The 21,913-nt window shown below is 41.0% G+C and overlaps 1 protein-coding gene across 1 annotated transcript in view; it reads left to right on the top strand.

The window, feature by feature from the left end:
• The window catches only part of CYP39A1 (cytochrome P450 family 39 subfamily A member 1), an 88,128-nt gene that overhangs the window by 11,371 nt on the left and 54,844 nt on the right, over nucleotides 1-21,913 (top strand). Inside the window, exons 3-7 of the mRNA XM_055407080.2 lie at nucleotides 14-188; nucleotides 3,538-3,687; nucleotides 5,718-5,811; nucleotides 11,626-11,733; nucleotides 20,157-20,247. Coding sequence (XP_055263055.2) covers nucleotides 14-188; nucleotides 3,538-3,687; nucleotides 5,718-5,811; nucleotides 11,626-11,733; nucleotides 20,157-20,247 — 618 coding nt within the window. The remainder of the gene's footprint in view (nucleotides 1-13; nucleotides 189-3,537; nucleotides 3,688-5,717; nucleotides 5,812-11,625; nucleotides 11,734-20,156; nucleotides 20,248-21,913) is intronic.

Raw genomic sequence — 21,913 nt, 5'->3', positions numbered from 1 at the left:
TCTCTGTTTCTAGCATCCATCGCAAAGAATATCTTTTTAAAACTGCATGAGAAACTTTATATCACGGTGAAAGGGAAAATGGGGATTTTCAACCTGTACAAATTCACTGGACAATTGGCTGAAGAATTACAGGAACAGCTGCAGAATTTAGGTACTCACGGGACCATGGACCTGAACAAGTTTATGAGGTAAATCGATGCCCTGTTATTTTTGTTTTGTTTTCTTTTTCTGGAATAAGAAAGTTTGAAGCCTATATGCTGGACCTGAAATACTCTGTGGTAGATTATGAAATCTACCTTACTAAGCAATTAAAAAATTCTGTTGATCTTTTAAATTCTAATTAGTGGGCAGTTTTCATTTAGTACTTCAATTTGAAGTTAAGCAAACAAACCAATAGATCCCAGGCGGTGCTAGTGGTAAAGAACCCCCCTGCCAGTGCAGGAGATGTAAGAGATGGGTTCAGTCCCTGGGTTGGGAAGATCCCCTGGAGCGGGGCATGGCAACCCACTCCAGTATTCTTGCCTGGAGAATCCCAGGGACAGAGGAGCCTGGCAGGCTACAGTCCATGGGTCACAAAGAGTCAGACACAACTGAAGCAACTTAGCAGGCACATACAAACAAACCAATAAAATCATGTTAGCACATATATAATAATTTCTTAGTCATTCCTTATAATTTTGTATGCTCTCCATGGGTTTCCTTCATATAATTGTCATGTATCCTTCAGAATTTTGATAAAGCATTCACTGCAATTTGTGATTATTAAAACAAGAGGACATTGAGAGGAGAGGGAAGAGGCAAGAACTGAAAAGTAGAGGACACGTGTCCAGGAGATGTTTGTGAGACTTCACAAGGTGGCTGAGGCAAAGCCACCACGGGCCTCAGGACTGAGCCCAGAGTCCTCAGAGCAGAGATGCTGAGAAAGTGAGACAGGAAAGGACACTGTGGGGAGCCAGGTGGTGCTCGGTTATGTTCTGGAGCTTTTTGATAAGTGTCAGGGCTAAGCACGGGAGCCATGTGAAAATTCCCTGCCAGGTGCAGGGAGATTTGGTAAATTGAAGTTACCAGTGAGGCACTTTTCCATCTCAGGGCAATACCCTGATACTGGAGGTAGGATTCAACTGTTCAGACTCATAAAGCACGACAACATTTAATATTTTGTTAAAAGTTCAGATATAGAGAGAGAAAAAATAAAAATGAAAACAACCAACCAACCAAACTTTTGACATGTCCAATGTATACAACAAAACAAAGAAAATACTTGAATAACTTTGAAACTGTGACAGAACGAGACCCTGATAATTTTCTGTTAAGGAGAGATGGCAAACAAAAATAGAAGATACAGTATTTAGTGTTACTAATCTTGAACATATTAATAATCTTTGATATTCTTTTATGTAAGTATTCCACAGTAATTTTATTCACTTGAGGGAAAACTTACTGATGACAGATACCATAGACTTCAGAAATATTCACAACCTAAAAGCTGAGAGTGATGTTTTGTTTGGTGGAAATTTTTAGGATTTCAAGCCTTAAAACTTCAATTTCAGCATCTCGAGTTACCCTGAGAGAACTGCTCTGAAAAGGTGAGACTAGGTGCCAGGTCATATAGAAGTTTTGCAACAAAGGACCGGTAGCCTGAACATCTATGAGAAGATTTTTATTAACCAAAGAAAACCACATATCTCAGGAATTTAACACTTTTCTATGTTTGGGAATATGCAAGAGTTATAGGCACCTCAGCTCCCTGGGGCTGATATCCCATGTTTTCACATCTTGAGGCTCCTGGGGTTCACCTCAGGGAGTGGCTGCAGTCTGAGGGCTGCCAGATGGCAGGTATTCTTTTCCTTCCTGAGTTTCCTCAGGGCTCACCAGCTCACCATCAGTGGTGGCTATAGTTGCTGATGACTGTTTACTGATATGGCAGGAAATATTCCATTTCTCAGTATTGCATTTGAATTTTCAGTATGGTTCAAAGTCATAAGATCCTGGGAGATATTAGGAATTTGGTGACTAATATTGCCCTTGATTCTTTGTTTGGTTATTTTTTTGCTGCTATCTAAAGGTATGAGCAGTATCTCGCTTATTGTTGTTAATTTGCTAAAAATAAATGCTTGTTGAAATTGTGTGGAATTTTTCTGTGTATCAGCTTGATGAGGACATTGTGTAGGAACAAAGTAGGTGAATAGTTAATCCCACTAGGGGATTGCAAGTAGAAAAAAACATGGGAGGCCCCTGTAAGTTAATGATTACTCAATAAAACAGATTTATATAACCATGAAACCAGGCAGGCTTGCTTAGCAACAAAACCATGCACAGAAGCACCAGACATGCCCCAAAACAATATAACAATGGTGGCATGAGACCCTCATCCAGCTCAGTGAGCTCAGTAAGTTAGGACACGCTCTCTGTACACATGAAAAACAATAATTTATGGACGTAGCTTGACCATGTAGGGACAAGAAAACTCCCCTGCCCCAGCAGCAGGAGGAACTGATGGAAGCATGGCATCTGGCTCAAGAAAAAGAAGGTCTTCTCCGCTTCCCCACTTTTCTTTTGATTGTAAAACTGTAGCCCAGTAAGTTCTTGTGTTGTAGCCTCCTCTGACCCACTACTTGTAAGCCTCAGTTCAATTCAGTCGCTCAATCATGTCCAACTCTTTGCAACCCCATTAATCACAGCACACCAGGCCTCCCTGTCCATCACCAGCTCCTGGAGTTCACTCAAACTCATGTCCATCGAGTCGGTGATGCCATCCAGCCATCTCATTCTCTGTCGTCCCCTTCTCCTCCTGCCCCCCAATCCCTCCCAGCATCAGTCTTTTCCAGTGAGTCGACTATTCACATGAGGTGGCCAGAGTATTGGAGTTTCAGCTTCAGCATCAGTTCTTCCAGCCTCACAAGCATACTATTCTAATAAATCACTCCTTGTCTATCGCTGTGCCTCTCGCTGAATTCTTTCTGTGCTGAAATGTAAAGAACTATGGTACCAGAGCTCTTCAGAGCCCCCTGAAACACCACCTAAGAGTTTTAAGCTCACATTTATCAGGATCGAACAATACTTGCTTAGAAAGCATTTGAAAATCTTTAGATAAATAAGACCACAATTTTACCCCTAAGTTACCTTAAGCACAGTAACCAAATATTAAAAGTTCTTAAGAGTGACTTCCCCCCACTAAATTTATCACATATGATTGCATGCATGCTTGTGTGCTAAGTCTCTTGAGTCGTATCTGACTCTTTGTTACCCCATGGACTGTAGCCCACCAGGCTTCTCTCTCCATGGAATTCTCCAGGCAAGAATACTGGAGTGGGTTGCCATTTCCTCTTCTAGGGGATCGAACCCAACCCAGGGATCAAACAGGCGTCTCTGATGTCTCCTGCATTGGTAAGCAGGTTCTTTACCACTGTGGCCTTGGCAGCCCCACATTTGATTGTCTACCCCTAATATATAGCTGTTCAATAATACCTTCTTGTACCCTGTGCCTTTCTCCTTTGGTCATTGGCTCTGACATTTTATGTGTTTCTATCTTTGCAGGCACCTCCTTTACCCAGTCACAATGAACGTCCTCTTTAAAAAAGGTCTGTTTCCCACAGATGAGAGGAAAATCAGGGAGTTTCATCAGCACTTTCAAGCTTACGATGAAGGTTTTGAATATGGGTCCCAGTTGCCAGAATACCTCCTCAGGTAGAGAGCTGTTTCCTGCATTAATTCCCTCCTCAAGCTCCCCTCAGCCATTAATACTTGTCACTCCTTCCTTTGTTCTAAGTAGATATAATAGCAGTTTAAGTGGAAGAGACAGAAGCTAATTCTTATGGCCAGTTATGGGTATGTGTGTGTGAATTGAGGGAGGAACTGAGGAAGAGTGATGGATTGTTTCTTTAGTCTCATTTTGAGGAACAAAAACAAGAGGGGAAGGGGAGAATATGAGCATGAAAGGAAGAGTCTGTTTTGAGGCCTTCTATGTCCTTCCCCTTGCAAGAGAGTTCCAGAAAAACATCTATTTCTGCTTCATTGACTATGCCAAAGCCTTTGACTGTGTGGATCACAAGAAACTGTGGAACGTTCTGAAAGAGATGGGAATCCCAGACCACCTGACCTGCCTCTTGAGAAACCTGTAAGCAGGTCAGGAAGCAACAGTTAGAACTGGACATGGAACAACAGACTGGTTCCAAATAGGAAAAGGAGTACGTCAAGGTTGTATATTGTCACCCTGCTTATTTAACTTATATGCAGAGTACATCACGAGGAACACTGGACTGGAAGAAGCACAAGCTGGAATCAAGATTGCTGGGAGAAATATCAATAACCTCAGATATGCAGATGACACCACCTTTATGGCAGAAAATGAAGAGGAACTCAAAAACCTCTTGATGAAAGTGAAAGAGGAGAGTGAAAAGGTTGGCTTGAAGCTCAACATTCAGAAAACAAAGATCATGGCATCTGGTCCCATCACTTCATGGGAAATAGATGGGGAAACAGTGTCAGACTTTATTTTTTTGGGCTCCAAAATCACCGCAGATGCTGGCAGCCAGGAAATTAGAAGACTCTTACTCCTTGGAAGGAAAGTTATGACCAACCTAGATAGCATATTAAAAAGCAGAGACATTACTTTGCCAACCAAGGTCCGTCTAGTCAAGGCAATGGTTTTTCCCGTGGTCATGTATGGATGTGAGAGTTGGACTGTGAAGAAAGCTGATCGCCGAAGAATTGATGCTTTTGAACTGTGGTGCTGGAGAAGACTCTTGAGAGTCCCTTGGACTGCAAGGAGATCCCACCAGTCCATTCTAAAGGAGACCAGTCCTGGATGTTCATTGGAAGGACTGACGCTAAAGCTGAAACTCCAATACTTTGGCCACTTCATGCGACAAGTTGACTCACTGGAAAAGACTCTGATGCTGGGAAGGATTAGGGGTGGGAGGAGTAGGGGACGACAGAGAATGATATGGCCGGATGGCATCACCGACTCGATGGACATGAGTTTGAATGAACTCTGGGAGTTGGTGATGGACAGGGAGGCCTGGTGTGCTGTGATTCATGGGGTTGCAAAGAGTTGGACACGACTGAGCGACTGAACTGAACTGAACTGATGTCCTTTCCCTTCTCTGCCATTTGCAGCTTACTCTTTCCAGTCATTCCTGCATTATCAAGTGTGACCTGGGTCAGAATCAGACTTTGTCCTTATTCTCCCCCGAGGCAGCAGTAGTTGTGGTCAATTGTATTTCTCACGATTGGCTCAGATAAAAGTTTATGAAATGGTTTGATTACAAAGTAATGTGATTTCCTTTTTTTTTAGTTTCTTGGCAGTTGGTCTACACTGATGACTGGTCAGAAAAGATTAAAAATGTTGCTCTTAGTTTGCTTTACCTCATTTAACCCAATCACAGGTCGCTGTGCTAATTTTTCATCCTCCTGAGACTGGCGACAGCCAGAGTAAACTTAGGCTGAGCAAGTCATAGGCCCTGTTTTCTCATTCAGCACCCGTCCCCTAGGAATGCAAACACTTCTTTTCAAAAGACACTAAAATGTGGCTGCCTTGCCCCCTCAGTTTTCCATGGGTACTGATAAATCTGAAGGAAGACCTCTCATGAAGTTCCCGCGGAATAAGAAGACGTTTGGAGAATTAAAATTCCATAGACAATGTCCCTTTTCTGCTGTGATCTATTACTTCTAGAGTGCTTTTCAGTTAATTTATACACATATTCTTTTTCACCTAGCAACTGGTCAAAATCCAAAAAATGGCTTCTAGCACTTTTTGAGAAAAACATTCCAGATATAAAAACCTACAAATCTGCAAAAGATAATTCCCCGGTAAGTATTCCTTAGCTTTTCTGTGGTTGTCATTGTTGCTAAAAATCATGAAATGCGTTGGATACCATTTTGCCATCCACTGTGTTGGATGTTTACATACATTATTTTATTATTACGTCCTCACAACAGGGAGGGAGGAATTGACCCTATTTTCCATAAAGGAAAAACTGAGACTACAGATAACAAAATAATACAATAGTCTGAGTTTCTTTTTAAATTGATTTATGGTGACACACCCAGCTGCCAATGAGGGAAATGTAAGAGATGCCAGTTCAATCCCTGGGTTGGGAAGGTCCCCTGTAAGAGGGCATGGCAACATACTCCAGTATTCTTACCTGGAGAATCCCATGGACAGAGGTGCCTGGCAGGCTACGGTCCATAGGGTCACAAAGAGTTGGACATGATTGAAGCATACACACATTGATTATAGAGTTGTTTGTGTCAACAGTCTCAGGTGGGAGTTACAGCCAGTTAGGCAAAGATAATAAAGCTTGACAAAATTGGCTTTTTTCCCTGAGGTCACTACCACTCATTGTTTCTCTCTTCAAATGCAACCAGGTAGTATGATATAAAATTTAAAGAGCAAGGCACCAGGAGCCACTCTTCTAAGTGTCCTGGATCTATTGTTCTCCATATGTGGTCCCTAGACCAACGGTACCAACATCATCTGGGAACGACTCAGGCAGAAACCCTGGGAGCCTAGCCAGCTGTGGTTTAATGCACCTTCCAGATGGTTCTGATGCTTGCTAATGCGTGGTTCTCTGTCCTGACCGCTCATTAGAATCCCTGGAAGCTTTGGAAAACTACCCGATTCTCCAGACTCACCCTCGGAGGCTGGGCTTCCTTTTGGCCTGGACTGCCTGGACTTAAATCCAGTCACTGCTCTGTGACCTTGGATGTGGTACCTAAGCTCTTGGTCTCAGTTTTGTCACCTACTTCATAGAGTTATGGGATCCAGTGAGTTAATATTTGGAAAGCACTTGGAAGACAGTAAAGACTATGTAAGAGTTTATCATTGTTATCATCATTGAAGAAATCACTTCCTATCTTTTAGCACTTAAAGATGATAGCAAATATTTTTGTTCATTTGCTTTTAGTTAACAATAGCAAGTGTTATTTTAAACAACTCTGTTTAACACTGGAGGGGAAATTCACTTTAGGAAAAAAAAAAAGGAATGTGTGAATGTTTGGGGATCTCCCTCCTGAATGAAGGGGATAGAAAGTTAGACCGGGTACCAGGACAGCTGGAGGATTAAATTCTTTAATGCAAACATTCTTTGCTGTATATCATAAGCCGTCATTATATTTCTGCAAGGCATTTCTGAAAAGACAGAAAAAGGGAAAAATCACATTGCCTTTTATTTTCTTAAATTGAAAATAATAATAATACAATAAAGTACAAAAAAGAATCACTGTATACACATTATTCAGAATTAAACAGTCAACAGTTACCCAAAAGGAAAGAATTTAGACTGGGATGCCCTTCACTGACAAACTGTCTCAGCTAAGAATTCTATTTTACAAACAGATCTAGACAAACACATTTTTCTTTGCATTATTTTCTGGGATTTAGAGGTAAAGCCATTTGTGTATAAAAGCTGGACCCAAGTAGATCTGTAATTTAGGAGCCTAGAAAACAGGGGTTTTAATGCCCCAGTTAAAACTTCCTGGGATTCCCTTGTGGCTCAGCTGGCAAAGAATCCACCTGCAATGCAGGAGACCTGGGTTCAATCCCTGGATTGGGAAGATCCCCTGGAGACAGGAAAGGCTACGCACTCCAGTATTCTGGCCTGGAGAATTCCATGGACTGTATAGTCCGTGGGGTAGCAAAGAGTCAGACACAACTGAGCGACTTTCACTTCACTTAAAACTCCCCACTGACAATTCTAGAATAGCATTTATTTTTCTTACTCTGAAGAAATAGGGACTTTAATCCTAAGTAGTTGAACTCCCTCTTTGAATAAAGACAAATTTTGAACTTTGGTGAAGCTTATTCAGTGTTTATGGCTGGGACCGAATTCAATTTGAACACTCATGAGCTGTGTGACTTCATTTTTTAAAAAAGGCCCTTTCTAAACAAGAGATGCAGTCTGCTGGATGACAAAGAGATCGTGGAGGTGGATCTGGCAACTTTTTGGGTCATGGAGGAAACTTTGGAGGTGGTAGATGTAACTTTGGCTGTGGTGGAAACTTTGGTGGAAGAGGAGGCTATGGTGGTGGAGGTGGTGGCAGTGAGTTATGGAGGAGGTGATGGTGGATATAATGGATTTGGAGGTGATGGTGGCAACTATGGCAGTGGTCCTGGTTATAGTAATAGAGGAGGCTATGGTGGTGGACCAGGATATGGAAACCAAGGTGGTGGATATGGTGGTCGTGGTGGAGGATATGATGGTTACGATGAAGGAGGAAATTTTGGAGGTGACTATGGTGGTGGTAGAAACTATAATGATTTTGGAAATTATAATGGACAACAGCAATCAAATTATGGATCCATGAAAGGGGGCAGTTTTGGTGGAAGAAGCTCAGGTAATCCCTATGGTGATGGTTATGGGTCTGGTGGTAGAAGTGGTGGATATGGTAGCAGAAAGTTCTAAAAACTCAGATGAAAAGGACTACAGTTCTTAGCAGGAGAGAGAGCGAGGAGTTGTCAGGAAAGCTGCAGGTTACTTTGAGACAGTCATCCCAAATGCGTTAGAGAAACTGTGAAAATCTGCCACAGAAGGAACAATGATCCATAGTCAGAAAAGTTACTACAGCTTAAACAGGAAACCCTTCTGTTCAGGACTGTTATACCCACAGTTTGCAAAAAGTGCAGCTATTGATTAATACAATGTAGTGTCAATTAGATGTTACATTCCTGAGGTCTTTTATCTGTTGTAGCTTTGTCTTTTTCTTTTCATTACATCAGGTATATTGCCCTGTAAATTGTGGTAGTGGTACCAGGAATTAGGGAATTTTTAACTTTTCCAAAAAAAAAAAAAATTTTGTTTCTGTTTTCCTCCATCAGTGTTCACATAGAGTTTATGTCTTTATACCAACAATCTTTCAAAAACATGGGCTAAGAAGAAAATAAAAGATTTTGTTGTCTTTTACTGTATAAGTGGATTTCAGTGACCTAGGTTTTTTTTTTTTTTTTGGCTTCAGCGAGTCTTAGTGGTAGCATGTAGGTTCTAGTTCCCTGACAAGGGCCTCTACATTGGGAACACAGAGTCTTAGCCACTGGACCACCAGGGAAGTCCCTCAATGGCCTAGTTAAGCAAAAGACTAGAAGATTTTTTTTTTAATATTATACACACTCTTATCACATCATAGTTTTATCATATTTTAACACGAATGACTTCTCCCATGTTATTCTAGATATATATATTGTGTGTGTGTATTAGTTGCTCAGTCGTGTCCGACTCTCTGCAACCCCATAGGCTGCAGCCCACCAGGCCCCTCCGTTCATGGGACTCTCCAGGCAAGAACACTGGAGTGGGTTGCCATTTCCCTCTCCAAAAGGAACTATAGAAGGAAAGAAAGTGAAGTCGCTCAGTCGTGTCCAACTCTTTGTGACCCCATGGACTGTAGCCTATCAGGCTCCTCCATCCATGGAATTTTCCAGGCAAGAGTACTGGAATGGGTTGCCATTTCCTTCTCCAGAGATACATATTAAACTAATGTTTTTATTTAAAATTAAGACTGTGCCACAGAATAGCCTATCAAGACCATGAAATATATCTGTAGAATTTTCAATGACATATTAACTTTGTACCATAACAACTTGCATTGTAAATCTGATAGAAATCAGGAGTAAATGAAATTTATACTTAAATTATTTTCAAACCTGCTAATCCATTGTTGCAAAAACAATAAGACGTCACTGACATTTATGGGGTGCTTACTGTGTCCCACCCATAGTATTACACATTTCACAAGTTCATTACTCATTTATTTTTCTCAGCAACTTTAATACCTGGAAAACAGGGGATTGTTAAAACCAGAAAGCCATGGTTAGTCACTTTTGAAACATTACATTCTTTGTAAGTAACAGGAACAGCCTCTAGTCATGTATTTACTTTGATAGTGATGTAATTGATGTTTTCCATATTGTAGAATCTGAAGAAAAACCACTGCATTCTAGTGTAGTGCACTTCTCCAAATCCCTAATCCATGAGTTAAGGATTGAGTCTCTAAGGGGCAGCATAGCCCTAGTGGCTAAGATTGTCCCTAAAGGGCTTTCCTGGTGGCTCAGATAGTAAAGAAAAGAATCTGCCTGCAATGCAGGAAACCTGAGTTCGATCCCTGGGTTGAAAAGATACCCTGGAAAAGGGAATGACTACACCCACTCCAGTGTTCTTGCCTAGAAAATACCATAGACAGAGGAGCCTGGCAGGCTACAGTCCATGGGATCTCACAAAGAGTCAGGCATGACTAAGCAACTTTCACTTTCAAAGGGCAGATAGCCTAGTAGCTAAGATTGTGGGCCCTGGAGCCAGGGGCCAGACTCCCAGGATTCAATCCCAGCTCAACCAGTGACAATCTGTATGTCTCTAGTAAAGTTCCCCAACTTAATTGTGCCTTCATTTCCTCAAATGTAAAACAGTGAAAATAACAGATCTTCTCCTTGGAGCTGGGGTGAACATTGAATGCTTTGATCCCTGTGAAGCCCTTAAAACAATACTTGCCTTCCAAAGCAGTGACTGCTATTATTTCTATTGCCTATTTAAGATTCAAAGTGCACAAGTAAATTTAATGGAAATGTTATAGTGTCTGAGTTTTTTCATGGTAATGGAGATGACCATTGGCAGAGGCAAATCTGGGAAACCTTCCAATGAAGGAAATGCTTTCATGGACTTTGTGTGATGACCTGAGAACAGCCACAGTAGGTGGCCTTGGATGTAGCCCTGATCTGACCTGGCACCATCCATGTCAAATGTCAGTTCTCTGCATAGTATTGCAGTATTTATAATATACTTATTTAGACACAACCAAGATGCCCTTCAATAGGTAAGTGGGTAAATGGATAAACTGTGCTACCTACAGAGAATTGAGTATGAGTGCTAGAAAGAAATGAGCTATCAAGCCATGAAAAGACATGGAGGAACCATAAATGCGTATTACTAAGTGAAAGAAGCTAAAATGAGAAGGCTATGTACTGTTTGATTCCAATTATGTGACATTTTGGAAAAGGCAAAACTATGAAGAAAGTAGAAAGATCAGTGGTTGTTAGGGACTGGGAAGAGATGAGTAGACAGAGCCTAGAGGATGTTTTAGGGCCATGAAAATACTCTGTGTGATATTGTAATGACAATAGATGTCATTATGCATTTGTCCAAAGCCATAGAGTTTACAACACCAAGAATGAATCCTAAGGTAAGCTATACACTTTAGATGATTATGATATATCCATTTAGTTTCATCCTTGTTTAAAAAAAACAAAATGTGCAGTTCTGGTAAGTGAAGCTGACGACAATGGAGAAGTTACACAGATGTGGGGGTAAGGGTTATATGAGAAATTTCTGTACTCTCCTCTCAATTTTATTGTAAACCTGTAACTGCTCTAAAAAATAAAGTGTTTAAAAAAATTAAGCCAGGATTTGAACCAATGTGGTAAGAGCGTTGAACCCCAAAGTCCCTACTTCCAATTACTATTCTACCAGTAGTTATGTAAACCCCTTCGCATGCCTGAAATCCCAAACCTAAGGATAGCAAAAACAGTATCTTTCAGATTAAAGAAAAATGTTCTTTACAGATTAAAGAAAGATGATCTTTATTAATATCAGTCTTGGTCACATAGCTCTGGTTTGACAATATTTCTATTTTTTTAAACAGACAGTAATGCAGGCTGTCCTGGATCTCCTAGAGATGGAAGCAAATGAACAGAAGAGCCCTAATTATGGGCTGTTACTCCTTTGGGCTTCTCTGTCCAATACTGTCCCCGTAAGTATGTTAGTAAAGGAAGGCATGCATTTCTGTCTGCTGTACTTTCAGTTTTTCCCTTCATTTTTCTTCCTTTTTTTATAATTTATTTATTCATTTATTTTTGGCTGTGTCAGGTCTTTGCTGCTGTGCGGACTTTTCTTTAGTTGCAGAGGGCGGGAGCTACTCTCTAGTTGCAGTGCGTGGGCTTCTCATTGCAGTGGCTTCTCTTGCTGCGGAGCACAGGCTCTAGCGTGCAGTCTTCAGCAGCTCCCAGACTCCAGAGCACAAGCTCAGTAATTGTGGTGCACAGGCTTCGTTGCTCCACGACCTGTGCGATCTTCCTGGACCAGGGATGGTACCTGTGTCTCCCTGCATTGGCAGGTGGATTCTTTACCACTGAGCCACTAGGGAATTTTTTAAAAAAAAAGTTTTTTTTCACGTGTTATGGGGAAGAAAATGACTGTAATGGATTTGGTTGTGAGATAGGAAAACAAAACTGAGTGCCTAAGGAAATCTGTTAAGATCACAAAGGAGGCACAGCAGAGATCTGAAGTGCATTCTGTTCTTTGTAAGGCACCATGTAAGAGGCTAAGGGGAAAATTTGCACTTTTGAGTCAAATGTGACAACACCTGTGTATGGAGCACTTTCTGTACTTTCCGTGTTGGGCAACTTGCTTAATATCGGTGCTGCAAAGATGAGTAAGTCTTGACCCCTGCCATTTATTGGGGAGAGAGTAGATAAATGGGTAGTTCAGTTAAAATTGAGTTGAATCCAGATATCCTAGCCACAGCATAGGATTTTATGGAGGTAACGGACTCTCTGATCCTTCATTCCCTTATTGGTAAAAAGGGATAGTAAAACTAGGTATGGTCCTAGATTTGAGCCTTTTAATAATCCATAACCCTCATTTTTCTACAAGATTATTGTGAGGATTCAGCGAGATAAACCAGCTGCTACCCTGGGATCCTGAGTTCTTTGTCTTCCCTTGAACCCATTCTCCTTCTGTGTATCATTTCTGTTGCCATGATGTAGACCTGGAAGCTTCCCCATGAGTGGAGCTGGTGACATTAGAACTCACCATACTTCTAAAGAAAGAGGGTTGTTGTTGTTTTTTTTTTTTTTTTCAGTCACAAATAAGATTTGTTACAGCAGAAGGATACAAAGCAAAATCAGCAAAGGAAAAAGGGGAGTGGGGGCGTTGAGTCCAGAGAGAATCAGGCACAAGCTTCCAAGAGTCTTTTCCCCGCAGAGTCACGTAAGACACGCATCATTCCTCCAGCAATTAAGTTGTGACAAACTTTGAAAAGTGTTATGAACCAGGGAAGTTCATTACAGACTCAGTGTCGAAGATTTTCTTGGGGGGTTGATCACAAAAGCACCTCTGCCCAGCATCATCAGCATTCCAGATTCTCAGAAGGAAAGCAGGTATTCCCTATAAGCCTCGTTGTTTGCACAAAAATGTGGTTGCACTGAGCCCCTATTAGCAGTTCAGGTGGTGGGAATGAGAGCAGAGAGTTTTGAACTGTTATGAATTAGAATAAAGCTACAAGACTTGTCTGACACTTCATGATCGATGCACAGCCGTTTCCTGTGTCAGGAGGATTTTATGTTAGCTTAAGTCCCTTGGACTGCAAGGAGATCCAACCAGTTCATTCTAAAGGAGATCAATCCTGGGTGTTCATTGGAGGGACTGATGCTAAAGCTGAAACTCCAATACTTTGGCCACCTCATGCGACGAGTTGACTCACTGGAAAAGAGTCTGATGCTGGGCGGGATTGGGGGTGCAAGAAGACGGGAACGACAGAGAATGAGATGGCTGGATGGCATCACCGACTCGATGGACATGAGTTTGAGTGAACTCTGGGAGTTGATGATGGACAGGGAGGCCTGGCATGCTGTGATTCATGGGGTCGCAAAGAGTCGGACACGACTGAGCGACTGAACTGAACTGAACTGAAGCTGCACTTATATAATTTGAGAGTTTAAAGGTTAGACTTTTTATGTATTTGTTTTCTACTAAACAGGAACTTTTAACCCACGTGTAATGTTAAATGTATTCTTTTTTCTTCTAACAAATAGAAATAAGATGTATTAAGTATTATTTGTTTCTCCTTCCTCTGGTAAAAGTTGTGGAAGGCTTTCTAAGTATCAATATTTTGGTTTCCTATAACCCATTATAAAGAAAGTGAAAGTTGCTCAGTCGTGTCCAACTCTTTGCGACTCCATGGACTGTACAGTCCATGGAATTCTCTAGGCCAGAATACTGAAGCAGGTAGCTGTTCCCTTCTACAGGAGATCTTCCCAACCCAGGGATCCAACACAGGTCTCCCACATTGCAGGTGGATTCTTTGCCAGCTGAACCACAAGAAGGAAGCCCAAGAATACTGGAGTGGGTAACCTATCCCTTCTCTAGTGGATCTTCCCAACCCAGGAATCAAGCCGGTGTCTCTTGCATTGCAGGTGGCTTCTGTAAAGAGCAGAAATAGAAATTCTGGCTTCTCTGTTCAAGTGTGTGTCAAAATATATATTTTATCTAGGGTGGGAGAAAGTAAAAATACTCTACCCTTTCCCCTTTATGTACCTCTAATACTATTATCTGATTTTTCCTTATGCAATACTTTTGGAAACTGATTAAGCTAGAGCAAAATTAAAAGGCAGATATCAAAAACAACTCCCAAAGCAGCAACAAAACAGTCACTCCTGTCACAGGATTAATTTTCAAGATCTCATTAGAAAGGACCCCCTGGAAGAAAGAGACACAAAGCCCCATTGAGCTGACCCAGGGGGAGTCAGTTTTTTGGAATCTGTTCCTGGCACTGGTGTGAAAGAATTTAAATCAATAATTTCAGAAAGCAAGTGTCTGATGATCAGTGAAAGTTCCATCTTACTTGTTCTTGTTGGCACTTCCAAGAGGCAGCTGGTGTGCAGGCAGAGACCCTGAACTGGCTTTCGAGTCAAGTCCAATGCCAAATCACAGTGCCGTATGACAGTGGGCCAATTGTTTAACTGCAAGCCATAGTGTCCATATCTACAAGATAGGGTGAATGTTATCTGCCTCGTAGGATATTGTGAGCATTGTTTTTAAGGAGTGGAAAGTGGCTTACAGTCCCTGGCTCAAAAAATATTCACGTTCTTTTCTTATAAAAAGCAACACCATGGTTTCAATCAGTCATTTTGTTCAGTGGCCCACTAATAATGAACTGCCTTGGCTTCCAAAACTTGACCTCTCAAATACCCTAGGGTGGGAGAAGCTACTGCTGTCCCCAGCTTCTATAATCTCCCATCGTGGCCTGGAGAGCCTCCAAAAGCCCTGCCAGAGGTGTGGATTATGGGGCCTGTGCTTCCCTGGTGCCTAGATTCTACTCTGTGCTGTGTCTCAAGGGCCATGGAACTCAGAGCTCAGGCATCAGATGGGCTTGGTACAGGGCACCAGGAGGCTCTGTTATGAGACCAAAGTCTTGGTGAACTTCAGTGGACTGGTCCAAGATATTAACCACGGTTTATGAAATTATTTCTACAGGAAACCCATTTCCAAAGTCCAAGAAATTCCTGACTACCGAATAAACTTTTCAAGAACATTGTTCCAAACCAATCTCAAAGTTGACGTTTTACCTTTTCAATCTGCTTTTCTGAAGCTCTTTCTATACACTTTCAGTGGTGACGATACCCTCTCCCCTCCCCATCCCACACTCAATTCCCATAGCATTTATTGTCTGTACCATCTGCTGTCTGTATATTTAGCGCATTTTTTCCCCCTTGTATCTCTCTCATACTTTCAACAGACGTGAAAGTCCTTTGGGCAGGAAGTATGTCTTCTGTAAGTTTTGTGTTTACCATGATTGGTAGAAGACTATCTGACCGTTTACAGAGATTCCACCAACATTTGTTAAGTGTTTCGTTTGTTGCTTGGTTTGTTTTAATATGGCTGTGCCGGGTCTCAGTTGTGGCCATGGGATCTTTGGTCTTGGTCGTGCCATGTGGAATCCTTAGCTGCAGCACGCGAGCTCATAGTTGTGGCATGTGAGGTCTAGTTTCCGGACCAGGGATCCAACCTGGGCCCGCTGCATCGGGAGCTCAGAGTCTTAGCCACTGGATAAGCGGGGACGCCCCCTAGTAAATCTAGTTCTCAATGAAAGAACAAATGAGGCTGAAAAACATGCTCAGTTCATCTTCTCCCTGACTCAACAGGCAGAGCTTCCCTCCTCATCTCTTCTTTCCTATGTTCTTACCTTTTCAAGAAGATGGAAAGGCATTTTGGTGGCTGCAGTGGAAGCTCAGTGAGTCCAGTGGTCCTTGTCTTTTTCCCCAGCCCTCACCATGGATGTGACCCCTCTGACAAAACATGAACTGGTACTTCTGGGAGAAGCTTTGAACTCTTTTGCCAAATGTGCACAACAATCCCAAGGTCACATATTCTTATTTGTTGATTCAGTAATGTGTATAAACTTCTTAAGTACCATTGTTCTTCTCTGTGCCTTTCTTTTTAAAAGAGTGATGTTTTTAATTTAAAAGATTTTATGTAGAATATAATACAGATTTTTAGAAGAAAATCTGTTAAGAAAAGAGGCATCAAACACAGTAACTAACACCACTGTACAACCATTTATAGTTTAACTGAATTCCTTGAGTTTGCTTTAAAAATAAGTAATGGCCAATTTTAGTCAATCTCTAAAAGTGTAATTAACCACATAAAACTTTAAACCGCTCTTTTGTATAACTGAAAATCTATGCGGTATCACTAAGATATATTTTCCCCCACTTGAACTCTGAGTCTTTAATAACAAGTCCTACTGTATAGCATAGGGAACTATATTCAATATCCTGTATAAACCTTAATGGAAGAAATATGAAAATATATGTAATCTTGTACTAATTGCTGCTGTAAGGCAAAGTGATTTATTTGTACATACATGTATACATGCTTCCCAGGTTGATCAGTGTTAAAGAATCCACCTGCCAAGCAGGAGACACAAGAGACACAGGTTCAATCTCTGGGTTGGGAAGATCCCCTGGAGGAGGAAATGGCAACCCACTCCAGTATTCTTGCCTGGGAGAATCACATGAACAGAGGAGCCTGGTGGGCTACAGTCCATGCAGTCACAAAGGGCCGGACACAACTGTAGCCACTGAGCATGCCTGCACCCCACATGTATACATATATATACAAATATATATGACTAAATCACTTTGCTGTACAGCAGAAGTTAATTCAACATTATAAATCGATTTTACTTCAGTACAATAAATATTTTTTAAAAGATGGATTGAGTATGGAGTGGCTATTAATTAAATCCAGTAATTCCAGTAATTCAGCACTTCCCCTTATAGATAATGTCGAAAGGGCCCATGTCGGGAGAAGGTGATGAGAGCTCACTGAGCATGTTTCCTCTAAAAATGAACTAGTTGATATCTTGGGTAAGTGTGTCCTAATCCGAATACACCACACACAGTGAGTGGGTCTTGGGCTTGCAGAGGCCTCAGTTCTGCGTTCACTTTGCTTTTGTAAATGGCACCGTGTTTATCCCCACGGTATCAGTCTGTTGTCACAAAGGGGACAGCAATGAGTAGGATGGAATTTGGTCTTGTCCAAGTACTTTCCTGGTGGCTCAGTCAGTGAAGAATCTGCCTGCAATGCAGGAGACCTGGGTTCGATCCCTGGGTTGCGAAGATCCTCTGGAGGAGGGCAAGGCAACCCACTCCAGTATTCTTGCTTGGAGAACCCCCATGGACAGAGGAGCCTGGCAGGCTGTAGTCTATGGGCTCGCAAAGAGTTGGACACGACTGAACGACTAAACACAAGCCCTTCCTTTCAGCTTCTTGCTCTTCCTCTTCTGACCACAGAGGGGAGCATTGGGATCATTTAAAGATGCTTGCCTGGAGAATCCCAGGGATGGGGGAGCCTGGTGGGCTGCAGTCCATGGGATCACTATGAGTCGGACGTGACGGAGCGACTTCACTTTCACTTTTCACTTTCACAGATTGGAGAAGGAAATGGCAACCCACTCCAGTGTTCTTGCCTGGAGAATCCCAGGGACGGGGGAGCCTGGTGGGCTGCAAATCCATGGGATCACTATGAGTCGGACGTGACGGAGCGACTTCACTTTCACTTTTCACTTTCACACATTGGAGAAGGAAATGGCAACCCACTCCAGTGTTCTTGCCTCGAGAATCCCAGGGATGGGGGAGCCTGGTGGCCTGCCGTCTATGGGGTCACAGAGTTGGACACGACTGAAGTGACTTAGCAGCAGCAGCATTCTCTCAGGACGGACAAAAAAACTTGAATGACACAAAGTGTTAGATGTCTGAGTCTTTTCAGGATTGGTTTTCCTAGATGAATTCTTTCACAATATGTGTTTTTTAAAAAAAAATGATGAAAGGAAAACCCAAGCTTCTTTTTAATGATTTGGTATGTTTTCTTTAATGTGTAATCTAGAATAGAAGCAAAAACATCTACCTGAACTAAGGGGAAAAAAAATTTTTTTTCAATTGAATTGTAGTTTATTTGGGGCTTTCCAGGTCGCTCAGTGGATGACAATCTGCCTGCAGTGCAGGAGATGCTAGAGATGTGTGTTCAATCCTTGGTTGGGAAGATCCCCTGGAGGAGGTCTTGGCAACCCACTCCAGTAGTTTATTTACTATATTGTGTATATTTTTAGGTGTGCAGCATAGTGATTCAGTAGATTTTCAGCATATACTTCATTATATGTTATTGCAAGATAATGGGTATAATTTCCTATGCTGTCCAGTACATCCTGTTGCTTATCTATTTTAGTAATTTGTATCTGTTAATCCCATACCCCTAATTTGTCCTTTCGCCTTTTCTCTCCCTTTGTTAGCCACAATTTTGTTTTCTGTATCTATGAGTATGTTTCTGTTTTTCCTGTACATTCATTTATATATATATATTTTTAGATTCTACATATAGGTGATATCATACAGTATTTCGGAGAAGGCAATGGCAAGCCACTCCAGTACTCTTGCCTGGAAAATCCCATGGATGGAGGAGCCTGGTAGGCTGCAGTCTGTGGGGTCGCTAAGGGTCGGACACGATGAGCGACTTCACTTTCACTTTTCACTTTCACACATTGGAGAAGGAAATGGCAACCCACTCCAGTGTTCTTGCCTGGAGAATCCCAGGGACAGGGGAGCCTGGTGGACTTCCGTCTATGGGGTCACACAGAGTCGGACACGACTGAAGTGACTTAGCAGCAGCAGCAGCATACAGTATTTGCCTTTCTCTGTCTGACTTATTTCACTGAGCACAGTATTCTCCAGGTCCATCCATGTTGCTGCAAATGGCAGTATTTCTTTTTATGGCTGAGTAATATATGTACTACATCCTCTTAATCTAATCATCTGTTAATGGGTGATTGGGTTGCTTTTATGTCTTGGCTATGTACTATCAATATTGGGGTACATGTATTTTTTTGAATTAGTGTTTTCTTATTTTCTGGATATATACCCAGGAATGAAATTTTTGGCTCATATGGTAGTTTTAGTTTTATAAGAAACCTCCATACTGTTTCCCGTAGTGGCCTCACCAGTTTACATTCCCAGCAGCAGTGTACGAGGGTTTCATTTCCTCCACATCCTCTCCAGCATTTGTTATTTGTAGACTTTTTGATGACAGTCATTCTGACCACTGTGAGGGGATGTTTCATTGTAGTTTTGATTTACATTTCTCTAGTAATTAGTAATGTTGAGCATCTTGTTCATGTGCTTGTTAGCCATCTGTATGTCTTTGATGTTTAGCAGTGTAATTTCATTGGTTGTTGGTATTCTATTGGTTGCACTATTTTATAATACCACAATGAGGAAAGATGTGAAATAATTTTGTTTGGCCTAGAGCGAGAACTCGCAAACATACTGTGTTCAGTAATACTCTATAAACTGGCAAGCATCCTTGCTCAATAGGGTGTGAAATAACCCTATTTTGGGTATTGAGTTTATGAGATTTTAGAGATAGTTTCTGAGGCTTATTTAAAATTACCATGTTTCATTTGCAGAGTATATGATTTGCTAATTTATTTGTATTTCAAAGAGATTGAATCTTTAAAAATGTCTTTGTTTTGGACTAACTTGCTTACGTGCCATAACTTGTTGTTTCTAAAATTCTAATATGTGCTGGTATAATATTTTATATTGTATATTAGTAAAATAGAAAATCTTGATTTTTCCCTTTTTTTTTGTAGTGAAGATAGTTTACTCTGTATAAACAATATAGTAAAACTGTAGTGGCAGAATAAAATTGTAAAGTTAACCCCTCAGAGATATATAACATCTCTTTGTTCATAACATCTAGTTGTTTTCAAAGATACTCTTTACTAACATGTTTTTAAGTTTAACTTGAATATTTTAACTGTTTGTGGTTAATCCTGTGTATTCTTTTGTTCACTTTCAAAGAAGGTTACGTTTTTTGACACATGTTTTTCTTTTCAAGGTTGCATTTTGGACATTTGCATTTGTCCTCTCTCATCCCAATATCCACAGGACCATTATGGAAGGCATATCATCTGTGTTTGGCACAGCAGGTACTAACACTGAATTAAATTGCATAATTGCAGGGACATCTAATAATGTGTGCCTGTCACACATTCTGGGCAAAGTTAAATGCCTATGATTAAATAGAATTTCAAAATAATCCGAATTGAACATACTTTATATGTTTCAAAATATAAGTTGATCAGGTAGAATCTTAGAATTTAGTTAATCTAATTAATTAATTATTGTCAAGGATTTTAGAATTCATCTGGACCAACTCCCTTGTTTCCAAATAATGAAACAGAGAGATTATAATTTGCCCGACTTTGCTGTTTAAACACAAGTGTATTACATGGGGCTTTTCTTCTAATCTGGCCCATTGCCTCAACTGAACTCCAAGTCCATAGTTTTGGGATTCAGGATTTTCCAGATTTTATAAAACCAACATGGTGCATATTCCTTATACTACTAAACAGTACTAATGGGATATGGATGTTAGTTCCAAAGGAACTTTTAAAATATTATCATTTTTGAAGGTTTTGTGGCTTTGAGCTGCAGGTAGAGATTGCTCGTTTGCCATTTTCATTCAGATTTGAGCTCATCATTTGTCATCTGTTTTAAAAAAACAGAAGCTTGAATGGAGAAAATTCCAGCCCTTGTTTATTCAGCGTTATTTTACCTGTTTGAGAGTGGCTTTACCAAAAAAAAACAAAAAAACTTTAATATGTCAAATTATGTATTCTGATGTGAAAAAGAAACAATAAATGACGTGGTACTCTTGGAAGAACACAAAATAATAACAGGGCAAAGTGGTGTGATGACAGTTAAGTTATTCCCTTCTCCCCTTCGTGATTGCTGAAAATATTTTATTTGGATTTTTAGACTTATTTGACTACTTCCTTTCAAGTTAAGCCAAAAATCAAATTGGCTTGGCCAACATGGATATAGAAGCCATATGGCCTCTGAGACTTGAGTGTGAATCGGCCACTGCTAGGTCGTATTTCATGGAAGTGATGAGCCTTAGAATCATTGAGTCCTGACAATGCGAACAAGTTAGATTCTGGAGATATTACAGTGGTGGACGTAAGACAAGATGACTTGCTTTTATGGAGCTTATATCTACAAAGCGTGCAGATACAAATGGAAATGTGCATACCTGCGTGTCTATAGATGACAAAGGGAATGCATCCTTGATCATCACATAGTCTCCTTTATCTTACCAGAGTCTTCTCCTGACACAGTGGTCTCCAAATTCCTGATCTTTCAGAAATAGAAAGGTAGTAGGGGTGGTGGTTGGGATAGTATAAGAAGCCTGTCTCACCCAAAGGCCACAATAGAAGCATAATATTAATCAAAAATTTTACTGCAGTTGAATCTTGAACTCTAAAACGCAGTTCTAAAGGAGAAAGACAAGATCTTTTGTCTTTTTCTATATTCCTGTTTTAGAACCTGTTACTCTCCTCTAACAGGCTTCCCAGGTGGCGCTAGTGGTAAAGAACCCTCCTGCCAATGTAGGAGATGTAAGAGACGCAGGTTTGATCCCTGGGTTGGGAAGATCCCGTGGAGCAGGGCATGGCAATCCACTTCAGTATTCTTGCTCGGAGAATACCCATGGACAACCGAGCCTGGTGGGCTACAATTCATATGGTCACACAGAATCGGACAAGACCGAAGCAACTTAGCATGAACACATTCCCCTCTAACAGAAAAAAAAAA

The sequence above is a fragment of the Moschus berezovskii genome, chromosome 23 (genome assembly GCF_049115385.1).
Source record: "Moschus berezovskii isolate FMDL1 chromosome 23, NW_MosBer_1.0, whole genome shotgun sequence".
Lineage (NCBI taxonomy): Eukaryota > Metazoa > Chordata > Mammalia > Artiodactyla > Moschidae > Moschus > Moschus berezovskii.
This window is presented reverse-complemented; position numbering and strand designations above follow the sequence as displayed.